The sequence below is a fragment of the Melanotaenia boesemani genome, chromosome 1, assembly GCF_017639745.1.
Source record: "Melanotaenia boesemani isolate fMelBoe1 chromosome 1, fMelBoe1.pri, whole genome shotgun sequence".
In the NCBI taxonomy this organism is placed as follows: domain Eukaryota; kingdom Metazoa; phylum Chordata; class Actinopteri; order Atheriniformes; family Melanotaeniidae; genus Melanotaenia; species Melanotaenia boesemani.
The window spans coordinates 35,367,158-35,382,648 of NC_055682.1; the positions used below are offsets into that span (position 1 = coordinate 35,367,158).

The 15,491-nt window shown below is 39.0% G+C and overlaps 1 protein-coding gene across 1 annotated transcript; it reads right to left on the reverse strand.

The window, feature by feature from the left end:
- Nucleotides 1–295: 295 nt before the first annotated feature.
- Nucleotides 296–10,714, reverse strand: dnaja2a (DnaJ heat shock protein family (Hsp40) member A2a). The gene is made up of 9 exons (XM_041986775.1): nt 10,564–10,714; nt 9,237–9,296; nt 6,432–6,655; nt 6,231–6,311; nt 5,984–6,117; nt 5,591–5,787; nt 3,616–3,760; nt 3,329–3,456; nt 296–1,413 (listed from the first exon to the last, which is right to left on the reverse strand). Exons 1-9 carry the CDS (start codon nt 10,639–10,641, stop codon nt 1,225–1,227), a joined length of 1,236 nt encoding a protein of 411 aa, XP_041842709.1. The 5' UTR covers nt 10,642–10,714; the 3' UTR covers nt 296–1,224.
- Between the last annotated feature and the right edge of the window lie 4,777 nt (nt 10,715–15,491).

Genomic DNA, 15,491 nt, shown 5'->3' on the forward strand with positions numbered 1-15,491 from the left:
TTTTCCGTCTTCCAGTTACTAGAAAAAGCCTCACTGAACACAGATATAAAGTGGTTCTCTAGTGAGTGTCTTCTGGTAATGGTAGCAATTTACAATCTCTCCAACATAGAAGCCTTCAAGGTCTCTTCAAAATGATCCTACTGAGGAGTTAGTTTATGCATCAGTTTCTTACACCATCTGGATTTTTTTTCTTCTTTGTTGGACCAGAATTATAGAAGTATAGTGCTGGGTTACCTTCTGAACAAATAAATTTGCTTGCTTGAATAAAAAGCAAGGCACCACACACACACACAGCTTGATATTTCAACAATTTATTCAACAACTTCATAGACATTTCTTAAGAAGAGTGCGGCTTTATTTTATGTTTGGTAAGTGCAGGAACCAAAGCTTTTTACATGCACATGGTCTCAGCACAGATACAGACTATATAAGTTTGCTTTTTTTTTTTCCTTATTTCACTAACAGTTTTCTCTTTTTTAAAAATCACAGCTCAGAATATAGCGGCTGATGAACCTTATCAACAACCACTTCAATGAAATACACAACCAATGTTCTTCAATTAAAATGTAAAGGAAAAAAAGTAAAATTCTGTAAAGAAAAATAAAGGTGTAAAAATCAGAAACTCTACAAATGGTGCTGAGTGGATGAGTCCATGAAAGAACAAGCTGAAGAACCCATTATGTCACATTGTTCAGCTTCTTTGCCTCTGTATGGACACTAGTTAGTTTTATTTAAATTAATGTAAATACTATGGAAACAAAATGCAAGTCGCACACTCAGCAAATATTCCTTTCTCCATCAGATCTGAAGCTCCCATTTCAGAGGACTGGACATAATAGACAGGGGTGACAGCAAGAAGAGGCTGGAGTTGGAGGAGGTCATGGTCCTGCATAGCGTGGTCTCCACTGGGGCAACAATTTGTTTTAATAAATCTTAACTATGACAGCTACCTGAAGTCTTGGGTGTCTAAATGTAATTTAGGTGCAGTGTAATAAGTCTGGCTGCCCCAGTGTGAGTTCCTCAGACAAAGATCTACATGATTCAAGCACTTAAGTTAATAATCAATTTGAGGTGCATGAGTCAATATGACGTACTGGATCTGTGTCTGTGGAGCTACTGGTTTCTTCTCAGTCTGAACAAACTCCTCGTTTTCTCTGCAGCCTTTATGTTTTGTCCCCATGTGGTCATATGCATGTATACATAAATGTGTTAGAGAATATAAGATTACTGGTGGGCACACTGCACTCCCGGCCCGTGGTGGCCGCTCTCTTCGTCTGAGCTGTCGTTGTAGGCCTCTCTGCGGCCGCCCGATGTTGAGCTTTGGCTGACGTCGTAATCCTGCAGGTCGACTTCCTCCGTGTCCCCGCTGATGATGGGTGGCTCTGACCGGGAGGGCAACATGTCCTCCAGCTCCTACAGAGAAAACATTCATTTAAATGCCGCTTTAACACAAACACACCGTTTTGTTTTTGTTTTTAACTGTGTACTACTGTGCTGAGTGATGAGCTGCTGTTACTCAGGAAATATTTTGAAAAATAACAAATTTAAAGCCAGACTACGTCTAATCCAAGAGTAGAATTAAATAAAGACAACAGCACATTGCTCCAGCGAAGACCTAATCTGTGTCATTAGAACAGAGGTGTTAAATGTACAGGTCACAGGAAAAACCAGCCTGACAGTCCTGCATCGAAAATCCTAAAAAGGGAAATAACATAACAAATTGTGATGTAGTCTAAAGCCGCATTCACAGCAGCTTCTGATTCCAATCCTAGCTTGTCCAGTTTGTTTGGGGAAGGTGTGAATGCGGATCAAAGAAGCAAAACTGTGCTCTGCTACAAACGTAGGTCCTGGTTTGCTTCAAGCGAACCAAATGCAATAAGCTGACTAAAAAGAAAATGTTTAACACTTTTCTGCGCTGCACTGAGATGTGGATTATTCTGCACTGATGCAGCAACAACCATAACAGATTGTAATAATGTAATCTATACGATGCCGTTGCTTGGGTGAGCGGTGTGAGGCTAACATCTCTGGACGATACCATTGGCAAGCTAGTGGTTTGCATGCATGAACGGACTAAAGGAATTAAAACAACTTTTTCCATCAACAAATGTTTACCTCAACAATATTGTCTGTGCTCAACTACAAATAGACGAGAACACTTCCAGGCAAATGTTTGCTGGCCATGAAGGAGAACATGAAAAACATCTTAACTTCCATAATCTGCTAAACTGACTACAGAAAGACTGAAGGGACAAAACACACGGCTTCACTGCACGAAATCTCGCCATTAGAGGGCTGATTAACCAGGACATCACTATGCTAAAGGTTCTAGATTTTCTGGCAATGGAACAATAAAGTTAAATGATTGTTATTATAATTATTATAATTACTTTATTATCATTATTAAACTTTAATAATGAAGCTGAAAATAAAATTGTTTACATGTTTATGTTTGTCAATATCAGGAGATTAAAACGGATTTCTGAAATGATTATAAATTAATGGAGTTTATAATTATCTGCTTGTATTCATTGAAGTAGCAATGTGCAGTAATGAAGAAAACACACAGTGATGTATCATTGAATCAAATCAATGACAACATAATCGTAATCAAATCGTGAGACCAGTGAAGATGCACAGTCACATTCAACACATGGCATTGTGGGTAAACAACCGCAGCGTGCGTGTGTGTGTGTGTGTGTGGGCCAATAGTCTGCAGCAAAGGTCCACGGTAAAAGTTCTGACAGAATTATGTTTAACCAAGACCACCAGGATCTGATGCAGCTCCGTGTTTTGCTCCGATGGGCTGGAAACTGAAGCCGTTCACGTCAATCAATAGATGAACCAGTTTTCTTCTTTATTGTTCTTCTTGTCTAATCTTTGAGTAATTCTTGATGCAGGGCTACTTCTGGCAAGGATGGGAAAACATTATTCAAAAGGTTCAGTTTGCTTGACAAAGAGCAGCGTTAAATTAAACTCAGGGTTCTTCAGCTCCCAAAGGAACAGAGCCGCCATTCACGCAGAGTCGAGTATCCTGGTAGGAATGTGCCCTAAACCATAAGTATTCAAGTTAATCTCCTGCTTTGTTTTTACTTGATTGGATATAACTCAGGGCCACTTGATTGCTAATAGATTTTATACTCAGTAGCTAATAGAAATTTCAGACTCTTTAAGCTGACACAAGAACATTTTACATGTACAAACTCGCCAGCTGAGTGTAGAGGGGGTGGCAGGAAGCCAGGAGCATCCTCTGGGAGAGAAATACAAAGCTGTATTTTCAACAGAGACTAAATCCGTAAATAAAAAATGAACATGTTGTGTGTCATACCGTAAGTTTCTCAGGACTGATCCAGTTGTTGTCTGGAAACTGGACATCAAACTTGATGAACAGATCTCCCTTCTCAAAAGGGTTTCGGTACTGCGGCATTCCCTCTCCCCGCACCACCCTGACCGAACCTGGAGAAGATACAGGTGCAGGAAAATATTTGTATAACTTTTATAAACGCTAAGTGCCAACTGCCTGTAATAAAAACAGAAAACGTTCTTCTCTCAGTACATTTTAAGCAAACTGACTCGTCAAATATTGTTAGAAATACAGAGGAAAAAACCACAAACCTGGTTCAATGACTTTCCCAGCAGGGTACTTGACGACGATTTGCCTTCCATCTAAATGCTTCAGCATAAACTGGAAGCCGCACAGCGCTTCCACTAGCCCGATCTTATGGTTCATGGAAATGTCGTTGCCTTCTCGCCTGAATGTCTACAAAGTGAGAGAAAAGATTAGAAATACTTATTTATAAAATAAATTGTCAGTGAAGAATCTGATTTTCTTTTACACCTGGACAACGTTTAGTTTATAATACACAATTCAGTCTGTTATGGCAAAGATGTTGGACTAAACCGGTAACATGGAGGCTTGTTGGTGTATAAGATTTATTGTTTGGTTGTGCAAAGTAAATAAAGTTAAATGGTGTCAAAAAAAAAACAAAAATCTGAATATCAAACATTACGATGGACCACACCTAGCCAACTCATGAACCGTTCACCCTCCGGAGGCAGTGAGGCTCTCTGCTCTAACCTGTCCTCTGGACTTTAACTGTATAGATTTCATTTATTATTCACGTTTTATTACTGGCTTTTAGGTTATTTGTCTGTTTTATACTGTATTTATTACATTTCTTTCAACACTGGGCCTGAGAGACATTTTGATCTTTTGTTTTTTGACAATAAATGAACTTTGAGACTTTGACAATAATTAAACTACATTCAATCCTTCACCCACCAGTACACACAGAATTACCCTCCATTCAGCAGATAAAAGGCTAGAGGACCTGTTATTAATTTTCATAAACAATTAAATAAACATACAACAGTTTTTTTTAAAGAAGAATATTTCAAGGATTAAAAAAACAAAGTTTCCTGACATATAATTAATCTGAGGACAGTGCTCATCTATGAAACTCTCTCAGAGGTGACATCAAATATATCAGGAGATAATCATTCACCAGTCACACACTTCTTATAAGCTCCTGAAGAGGTCACACTCATTTTCTCATCAAGTCTGTTTCACTGAACTCATTTACAACAGACTTCATTCTCTTGCCGATTAATCATGGCAGTAGAGATGTCTGTAAGGCAAAAACTTTCTTTTGGTGGTGGTGGGGTGAGGGGAGATGTCACCATTAACCTTTAGTCTCCTTTCTCTGACATTACAACACGGTACACAAGCGTACATTACCTCCTGGGCTTCACTAAAATTGACAGCCTCACTATAAGAGCCAGAACACAAAACCAAGCAATATCAAGACCAACCATCAATATCATGAAGCTAAAGTCAGAGGAGGTCCCTTCTTTCCCCCCTCGTATTTTTCAGACTATAAGTTGAATTTAATTAGAAATTTATCTAACAAAATCAAAGACCAGGAGCAAACATTTAATCTGGAAAGGCAAGCTATTCAACTTCCCAGTCGCACACGGAATAAGAGGCTGAATGTGTCCAGTATGTTAACACCAGGGTTCCTCCAGGACTTTTTTTAAACTGTGAGGGAGAGCTACTCTCCTTATTACACTTATTGATCTATTATTGAAACACTGATCTATACTAGTTTACCCGAACAAGGACAAATGTGGCACATGTGAGCTTTCTATAAATATCTAAAGTCTTCTATTTCACAAAGTATACAGCATGACAAATGCTTTGACAGTAGCTACACAGTAACAGCACAAAGTCGGAAAATTCTGCATTTTCCCCTCTTTGTTGAGCCCATTCATTTATTCAAATGCTTATCAATAACATGTACTGAGAGGTAAGTAAACAAAGGCCTGTTAAGCAGATAAAAGACAGTTTATGGTCTCAGCTGGGGAAGCATATATGTTGAGCTGCATTCACTCTTAATGTGTTGCAATTTGCACAACGGATCTGGCTCACATGATGAGGCTAAAATCTATAAAACACATGCACAAGTAACAGATGCATAAAAATATTATATAAGCACAAAGAAAAAAAATTCCTCATAACACAATGTTCAGACGTTCCAGAGACAGGATTAGATGAATGTGACTGCAGTATTGGAGGGACTCCTCCACCTACCTCATGCTCTTTTTCCTGCAGAACGAGAACTATGTCGCCAGGCTCGACGCCAGGTGCCTGGTCAGCTTCTCCTCCAAAAGTGATTTTCTGACCGTGCTTCATGCCTTTGTCCACATGTACCTCCAAAATCTTCACCTCCTTCACAACCTTCTTGCCCTCGCACTTTTTACAACGGTCCTTCTCACTGATAACCTCACCTGCAATGGGTGAAAGAGCAAAATAAAAACAAAATGACATGAGATCAAGCCAAAAGCAAACACAGCAGAAACGTTTGGTCATGTGTAAGACGCTGGTGTTGAAAAATAACTTTTAGCAACAAAAAAAAAAAAAAGAGATAGCATGAGGCAATGATTCATGTTATATACACAAACAAACATGAAATAAATAAGTCACCTTCTCCATTACAGTCAGTACACACAGACTGCATCTGTTGGACCATCCCTGGGGCCAGCTGTCTGATCATGATGCGCATGCCACGCCCTCTACACACTGTACATTTCTGAACAGCACCCGACTTGCCTCCCTGCCTGTATTTACACAGATGCAGAGATGAGGGTGTTTATAAAAAAGATGAAGAGGTTAAACACCCACTAATCCAGCAGAGTGCGTGAACAACACTACACTCACTAATACAACTTACCCATTACAAGTACTACACAGTACATTCTTGCTAAGCTGTAGTTTAGTTGTTTTTCCGTTGTAAAGGTCCTCCAATGACACCCTACAGGAAAAAGTGAGATATTAACTAATTGTTTAGTGACACAGGCCAGATGAGCTAGAATGAACATAAAGGACATGAGTAACTCTGAAGCTGTGGCTGACTTTATTAGCTTGGTCTTACTTGAGTGGATGAACCATGTCCTCCCCTCTCCTTCGACCTCCATTCCTGGAGCGACTTCCTTGTCCACCCATGAAGCCAAAGAGTCCGCCACCAAAAATGTGGGAGAAGATGTCGTCCATCCCTCCACCGCCTCCTTCCCGCAAGCCTTGTTCCCCATAACGATCATAAAGGTCCTTCTTTTCTGGGTTTGTTAGGACCTCGTAGGCAAAGCTGATTTCTTTGAACTGTATTTTGAGGAAAGAGAAATAGAAATTAAGCATTGGATACAACTCTCTGAGCAGTTTAAACTTCGCAGCTAATGATGAAATGAGGTACACGAGTGCAGCTTCAAGTTTCAACTCAACACTTGCCAAAAAGATATTTTGATGTTTGATATGGAGGAAAAAGATCCAGCTTTCTAAGTCTGTCAAATATACTGACGATCTGGTGAGATTTGTTTGCCACAACATCCCACGAAAGCCAGGAAATATAAATATATAAATCTAAAAGCCAACAAAGAAATGTATTGTGAAGCGTTTTGAACATTTTTTGAGAAGTACGAAAGTACATATATAAATGAATAAAGCCCAGTCAGTATCACATTTCATATACCATTTAGATGCATTATCTGTACACTGGCACGCATTTCAAATAGGTTTTGGTATCTAATGGATTAGAGAGAAGCAAGGCAGCATAAAATGAGAGATTTGGGATGTTGCAGTGCTCAGTGTTGTCACTTCTCTGCTGACTAAGGAAAAACAAACTGGGGCCTTTAAATCCTCTGCTGTTTTCATCCTAACAACCCAAAAAAATATAAAAAAGCCATAAAAACAGTAATGAGATCAAAACTTTAACACACTGTAACTTATGTGTCACAGACTGTTTGCCCTAAACTAAAATGTTTCAGCTCTTTTAACGCTGCCTTTGCAGCCTTACTTGTCTGAAGATCATTTTCCTGTTGCTACTGTATCAACGTGGCACATCGCAGTGCAGGGGCATGGCTGAGGACATGTCCACCCTTGCCTGTGTCTCATCAGTAAAGAGAAAATGCTACATTAGCAGATGATTAATAAAAATATTTAGAGTTTATGGAGGTCTGTGTACGAGCAGTTATACAGCAGTGTTTGTTTTTTTTCCACAGTGAGTTTCTCTGTCACTTTATCACTGGTTAGCTTTTTCCTTTTTTAGTTCTGCAGATGAAAACTGGACAGTTTGTAAATAACCGTGATTCTGTCTCTGCTTTTACATCAAAGTGTGCAGAAATCTTATCCTCTTGTATTTATCAGCGTTCCAGGGGTGCAGCTGGAAGATTATCAGAAGAACTATTTGTGCTGCAGCCTTTAAAAAAGCAAAACACACACGTCCCAGGTTTCAATATCTGTTCAAAATGGGTTTTAGAAAAATCATTGTTTGCTTCAGGTCAACGTGTTGCTGTCAGCTAAGTAAGGCTAATTTTATCTTCAATCATTTTGTCTCTGCTCACTTTTCCCAGAAGGGCTAAATGATTCATTGGCCATTTCTATCAAATGACTGCTTTGCTAAAGCCTGAGGTCACTTTGTGTTACTAATGTCAGGATTCTTTGCTCTTAAAAGTGAAGCAGCAGTTTTCTTTATGTTGATATCTTTGGGCTTTTGTTTGATAAACCTGGATGAAAAAAGCAAAACAGCCTCTTGCTGGGTCTCTTCATGTTGTGGTAAAATTGAAAACCAAAGCTACGGTCGCATAATAAAGAGAATCACTATCTTCAACCCTGAACTCTTTTCTAAGATGACTTCAAAAATCCCTAGAAATTTAGAAAAAGATGGCCGTGTCGCAATGAGTATCTCACCACTCTTTCACTAAGTGCAACTTCCTAGAAACTTCCAGGTCATATCACTCAGGTACCATGTACAATGCACCTGCAGTGGCAAGTGAAAAATAAATAAAACCATTACTGTACATTTGTCTATCTATACAAATATGTATTCACAATGTGCAAAATGTAGAATATCGCCCCTGGCAAGAAGTGGTCACTGTGTGTCGTTGTCCAGGCAGTTTGGTCCGCCTCAGTAATGTGCAGTGAAAGCAAACCTGGCCAAAGGAAGGTGCAAAATCTTCCTAAATTTTCCTCCCATTTTTTTTTTTATTTAAGGCTTTGCTTCGATGACAACACACAGACATTTTTTGTAGAACACAATGACCTAAAAAGATAAGAGCACCGTTCACAAATGAATAACTTAACTCTTAACTTTAGTAGAAGAGCTTAATTCTTCTACTCAACAGAATGACTTAGAAAGATTTTTCAGCTCTTTGGCTCAACCAAGTACTGAATAAACTGCGTGCACTTATGCCCAAGATGATATTGTTTGATGAAATTGCGATCTTGTATGTAAACAAAATGACTTACAAAAAACTACAAAAATAAATAAATGACGAAAACATAAAATGGAAAAAAAAATTATATATATATATATATATGCACAGCCTCTAGCACTACATGGCAGCACCTGGGTCCAACTGGACTCACAGCAGTCTGATTATCACTTAATTAGGATTTCCCATCTTGTTTGAATTCTTGCTTGTGTTGTTCTTACTCTCAAATATAAGTCGCTTTGGATAAAAGTATCTGCTAAATGACTGTAGAATAGAATAACAAAGGGCTGTTAGTTATCAGATTTATTTTTTTCCTCCTTCAACCAATTTTGAAAGATAATTCACAATATCTATAAAAGAGTGCTTCTCCTCTCACTTCCAAAAAAATTTGACCTTTGTAAGTTTGCACAAGCAGTAACTTAACCTTAAACCAGCTTAATGTAAACCAGAGGGGATTGTCATTAAGTTCTTACCTTGTCCCCAGCATTTGGATTCTTGTCTGGATGATATTCTTTAGCCAGTTTCCGGTAAGCCTAGAAATACAAAAAGACAAAGCTTTATTAACTAGTCATAACTAGTTATTTTCTTTCCTCCACGCGCTGGTTACTGGAAACGACGTTGCTCACATAACATGGGGGAAGCTTACCTGCTGTTTACGCAACCACACGTGCCTCCCTATCGAAGTCTTACAGCCGGCAAAACACAACACATGCCTTAGATAACCTAGTAAAAATGCTTCCTCGTCGGCCGACGCTTTAATAATCCCCTCATTTAGCAAACACTACTTATCAGTTGTAAGTTCATTATACAGTGGATAGTTTACTCAGGTTTTATTATAAAAAATCGGACTGCTCAAAATGTCTGACAATTTCATTGCTAACGTTAGCATAAAAAAGCCTATGCTAATTAGCATAGCTTGCTTCCACTTTCATGTAATGACTAAGCTCTTAAAAAGAAAAGAAAAAAAACAATATATATTGTTGGACACCACATCCACTTATATTTAACCATAACGTGGCAGCATTAGAGTAATTTATTCCACACCGAAAACTGACATCGTCACACTTAGACTAAGTAGCTCGCAATGAGGTAATCTAATTCATGCGATTCATACCATTTTAATTGCGCGATTGAAAGCTCAACAATACGTATTACTTCACACCAAAGGGGATGAAGAAAATATTTCTCACTCAAGTACCACAAACAAAACTAACACCGAGCGTTAACATCTCGATAAGATATCTGTCAACCCATGAAATGCTAAAGATATATGGTTATGAAACAGAAGTCGAATTAATTATTTCACGAGCCGCGGACTTCAGACCACATGTCAGAGGAATGTTGCTAGCTGTCTGCTTTGGAGGCTAAAAACTACTAATAAAGCCATGTTCGTATAACCTTTGAGATGCTTTGCTAGCTTATAGCGAGAAAAGCATCTGAGCTAAAGCTAACGAGAGGTCAGTGGCTAGTTTCCCTATAAGCTAATGCTAAGCTAGGCTTTGACGGCCTTTTAAGCTACTCCCCATAAGTTTATAACTAAAAAAAAGTTTGACATATTATCCGATTTAGATAAAAAAAAAACAACATATATATGGTCAATGACCACAACCGAAACATTACGTGAACATACGAGCCATTTAACATGTTAGTTTATTTAGCTAGCCTAATTTGTGGATAACATTAGCCATCTCCGCTTAGCAATGCATTTCCTGGTCGAAGCAATTTCGTACATTTTGTAACACTCCCATTCAAACGCGGTGTAATTTGTCATTTTATTCTGTTTCTTCTCCATTTAATTACCTTCTTCAGTTCGTTTTCAGATGCGGACGGAGACACCCCAAGAATGTCGTATAGTTTTGTATCGGCAACATTGGCCATGGTGTTACTGTAGATGTTGCTTCAGCTGGGAGGAGGATGGACAAAGAGAAGAAGCCGGTGGAAAACGTTTTGCTCGCCTTGTTCTTCAGTTTCCGGAAAGTTAAGAGCGTCTCTGTGACCGTTGCTGCCTCCTTGCGGCGGGGGCATTGCATGACGTCCACATGAGATAGAGAATCACAAAGGTGGCCGCAGGTACTGGTTTCAACGTGGAGCAAATATCGATCTCTACAGGAATAAAGATAAATCAAAGACAAAGATTCCTTTATTGTTATTGTAACACGGGGAAAAAACTGCAAGGCCTACAAGTAATAAAGCAGAGCTCTTGAATAGTAATAAAAATAGAATAAAATCATAAATTAAGGCCTGTCTGGGAGAAGTATAATATAGTTTTTGTTTTCTGCAGGCAGCAGAGGTGAAAATGCCCTCAAGGGCAGGTAGATGTGTGTTTATTATTCTTTGTACCATTTTGATCACTCTCTGAAGGGCCTTCTTGTCTCCTGTAGTGCTGCTGCTGTATCCCACAAGAATAGCATAAGTCAGGACACTCAACAGAGCAGTGATGAAAGGATAGCAGCAGGTGTTGTGGTAAGTTCCTCTTGCTGGGGACTCTCGGGAAGTATAGATACTGCTCTGCTTTTATGATTATGTTTGTATTGTGGGTTATGTGAGATATTTGTGCTTTGGCACTTGAAAGCTGCCACTCTATACACAGTTTCCCACATCAAGGTGTGAGCAGGCCTCGACTCATTGGTCCACTTCATCAAGGCAGACAACAAGTATATTGAAATGTCAACCAAACTAGATAAATATGATATAATGTTATCAAAGAAAGGCAAGATGATCACCACTCAAGGGGCTGAACTACCAGACGGTAACAGCAGATGTTCAGGACAGCTACAGATACCTTGAAGTCCTACAGGCTACAGGCTACAGGTGGAAGTTACCTGGTATAATAACCTATCCAAAGGTGGCAATAGAATCCACTGATACCATGAAAAGAAGAAGAAGAACGAGACCGTTCACCAAGTGGAAGGACAATGTGGAAGATACTGAAATACTTGAGGAATATGGACCCCAGTAACAAAAATGAATACATCAGACAGCAGAAAGTCAGTGAATCATTTATAGATTGAGGTTGATTTGTTATTGGCTAGAAAGTTGGTTGGTCTGAACATGTACAGTCATGGACAAAATTGTTGGTACCCTTCGGTTAATGAAAGAAAATATCACAATGGTCACAGAAATAACTTGACTCTCACAAAAGTAATAATAAATAAAAATTCTATGAAATTTAACCAATGAAAGTCAGGCATTGCTTTTCAACCATGTTTCAACAGAATTATTTAAAAAAATAAACTCATGAAACAGGCCTGGACAAAAATGATGGTACCCCTACAAAAGACTGAAAATAATGTGACCAAAGGGACGTGTTAATCCAAGGTGTGTCCACTAATTAGCATTACAGGTGTCTACGATCTTGTAACCAGTCAATGGGCCTATATTTAGGACTACAGGTAGTCACTGTGCTGTTTGGTGACATGGTGTGTACCACACTCAATATGGACCAGAGGAAGCAAAGGAAAGAGTTGTCTCAGGAGATTAGAAAGAAAATTATAGATAAGCATGTTAAAGGTAAAGGCTATAAGACCATCTCCAAGCAGTTTGATGTTCCTGTGACTACAGTTGCACATATTATTCAGAAATTTAAGATCCATGGGACTGTAGCCAACCTCCCTGGACGTGGCTGCAGGAGGAAAACTGATGACAAATCAAACAGACGGATAATACGAACGGTAACAAAAGAGCCCAGAAAAACTTTTAAAGAGAATAAAGGTCAACTTCAAGCTCAAGGAACATCAGTGTCAGATCGCACCATCCGTCGTCGTTTGAGCCAAAGTGGACTTAATGGGAGACGACCAAGGAGGACACCATTGTTGAAAACAAATCATAAAAAAGCCAAACTACATGTTGACAAGCCACAAAGCTTCTGGGAGAATGTCCTATGGACACATGAGACAAAAATGGAACCTTTTGCCAAGGCTCATCAGCTCTATGTTTACAGATGGAAAAATGAAGCATATGAAGAAAAGAACACCGTCCCTACTTTGAAACATGGAGGAGGCTCTGTTATGTTCTGGGGCTGCTTTGCTGCATCTGGTACAGGGTGTCTTGAATCTGTGGCGGTACAATGAAATCTCAAGACTATCAAGAGATTCTAGAGAGAAATGTGCTGGCCAGTGTCAGAAAGCTTGGTCTCAGTCGCAGGTTATGGGTCTTGCAACAGGACAATGACCCAAAACACAGCTAAAATCACCCAAGAATGGCTAAGAACGAAACATTGGACTATTCTACAGTGGCCTTCTATGAGCCCTGACCTAAATCGTATTGAGCATCTTTGGGAGGAGCTGAAACATGCTGTCTGGAAAAGGCACCCTTCAAACCTGAGACAACTGGAGCAGTTTGCTTATGAGGAGTGGACCGAAATACCTGCTGAGAGGTGCAGAAGTCTCACTGACAGTTACAGGAATTGTTTGATTGCAGTGATTGCCTCAAAAGGTTGTGCAACAAAATATTAAGTTAAGGGTACCATCATTTTTGTCCAGGCCTGTTTCATGAGTTTATTTTTTTAAATAATTCTGTTAAAACATGGTTGAAAAGCAATGCCTGATTTTCATTGGTTAAATTTCATAGAATTTTTATTTATTATTACTTTTGTGAGATTCAAGTTATTTCTGTGACCATTGTGATATTTTCTTTCATTAACCGAAGGGTACCAACAATTTTGTCCATGACTGTACATGGGTTTTAATCATTCGTACATACAGGCACTGAGGACAAGATCATTACATCACACCAGACCATAACTCAGACTGTGTCCCAAAGCTGAATTGGGGTTGGAGAATGACAGAACTAAGATCCTGGAGAAGGTTTACATCCGGACTGATAAACTGGTGATGGCTAACCAAATGGATATTGTGTTGATCAGCAAAATATAGAAGAAGGCAGGAGGCAGTGGTGTTAGATGTCGAAATCCCATCCAACAGCAACGTGACATGAAAAGCTTAAAAAGCTTGAAAAACACCAAAGGCAAAAGGATGAAGTTATAGGATGTGAAAGTGAAGGCAAAAGTGGTAGTTGAAGCAGTCTAAGCTGTGACATCCAAACTGGGAGAGAAGTTCCAGCAGATCTCTGTCCAGAAGAGTGCAGTCCAAGGAACAGCTAAGAACCATCAAGTTCCCAGGCCTTTAGTAGAGGACCCTAGCTTGAAGTGGTAACTGCATACATGTGGGCGAGTAAGAAATGTGTATATATTCAGAAGGTAAGTGTTTCTCACTGGAAAATGATGATTGTCTTAGCTGGAAAATAGTTCTCTAACCACAACTTATGTAGCAATTTATTTCTAATTCAAGGACCTTTCTGTCATCAATCAGGAAAAAAACAACAAAAATAAGGTGTTTGACATAACTATTAAAATAATGTTAAGAAACTCTCAACACATTATTAAAACCTGGAAACAAAGTGGTGAACCATCATCAAGTTGGAAGATCTTAAAAGAGTTTGATCAGAGGTGAAATCAGATCAAAGGTATCAACAAACTCAGAACGATGTTGAAATGAACATAACATTTCTACATGCACAATATGAAGAGACCTTGAGGTATTGAGACTGTGCAGGCTGTAAAAAAACACTCATCAGTGAGCCTAATAAATAAAAAGACTTCTGTTTGGTAGGGAAGCATAAAGATTGGATTCTGAAGTGATGGAAAGAGGTCAGTTGGTTTCATGAATCCAGGTTTATTGCTGCAGAGTCACATCAGGGGAAGAATAGTGGATAAAGTGCTGCACCCGTCAAGCATTATGTGCCCCCTGACTGCCTGAATATAATGAATGACAGTTTTTTTTAAATCAATTTCTTTTTATTTATTTATTTTTTTGCTTTCTTGATGCCACAGGCTTATTCTAAAATTTAAATACCAAAATTACGCAGGCTCAAATTGTTAAAGAGTATGTAGGAAGACAGTACTTTATAACCACCTGACTAATGTAAACTAATGCACTGTAAATGTTTTATTTAGAAATAAAACCGATGAGCTCAGGCTGCCTGCTGGTGGAGCTGCAGCACTGCTGCAGAGTCTTGGTGGTGCCTGCCTCATGTTATAGCAGTGCTTCGACGATGTAAAACACAATGATAAAGGTTTTTAATTCCATGTAAACTGTACAGTATAATGGAATAAGTCTAATGCAGTGTACATTAAGTGTTTGTGTAGTGCTCATATTGATAGTTATTTTCATTCAAAGTAAATACTGGTTTTTACAAGTTGCTCCTCATCCAAGTATAACACATAGTTATTATTTACTTTGTTTACTTTGAGACTCATCAGACCACATGTCCTGATGTCACATTGTAGAAAAACCACACATATACACGTCTGACAGTCACAAATTTAAAAACATGCCCTAAGCTTTGGCCGGGACAAATGCATGGTGACAGCAAAGGAAGGGAGAGGGGGTGGGAGGAAGGGAGAGGGGTGTGGGAGGTATGTGCATGTAAGAGAGAAAGCAGGAAAATACTGCAAATTTTTTATTTAAACGTGTGACAGACAGGAGATACGTTAAAGTGTTTTGTTCAGACGTGGAGCTGGAACTTGTTAGCCTTGAATTCTGTGCGTTCAACTCTGTTCGTACAATTCAGTGAATAAATTATCCCTAGAGCACCTAATATCGAGCTTTGCGTAGGCTGTTCTACATGTCACAGTGTGTATAATAATGTGAGAAAACATCTCTAACGCGTGGGCAGTGTCATTTTTATGCTTCTTGTTTACAGTGAACGGAAAAGACTCACACAACAAA

Excerpts from the sequence above, each read along its gene's own strand:
- dnaja2a (XM_041986775.1), bottom strand. The coding sequence starts at position 10,641 with ATGGCCAATGTTGCCGATACAAAACTATACGACATTCTTGGGGTGTCT. Across the intron at positions 5,788-5,983 it reads TACTGACTGTAATGGAGAAG|GTGAGGTTATCAGTGAGAAG; the intron begins GTGACTTATTTA and ends CACCCATTGCAG. Across the intron at positions 3,761-5,590 it reads TGCAGGAAAAAGAGCATGAG|ACATTCAGGCGAGAAGGCAA; the intron begins GTAGGTGGAGGA and ends CTCACTTTGTAG.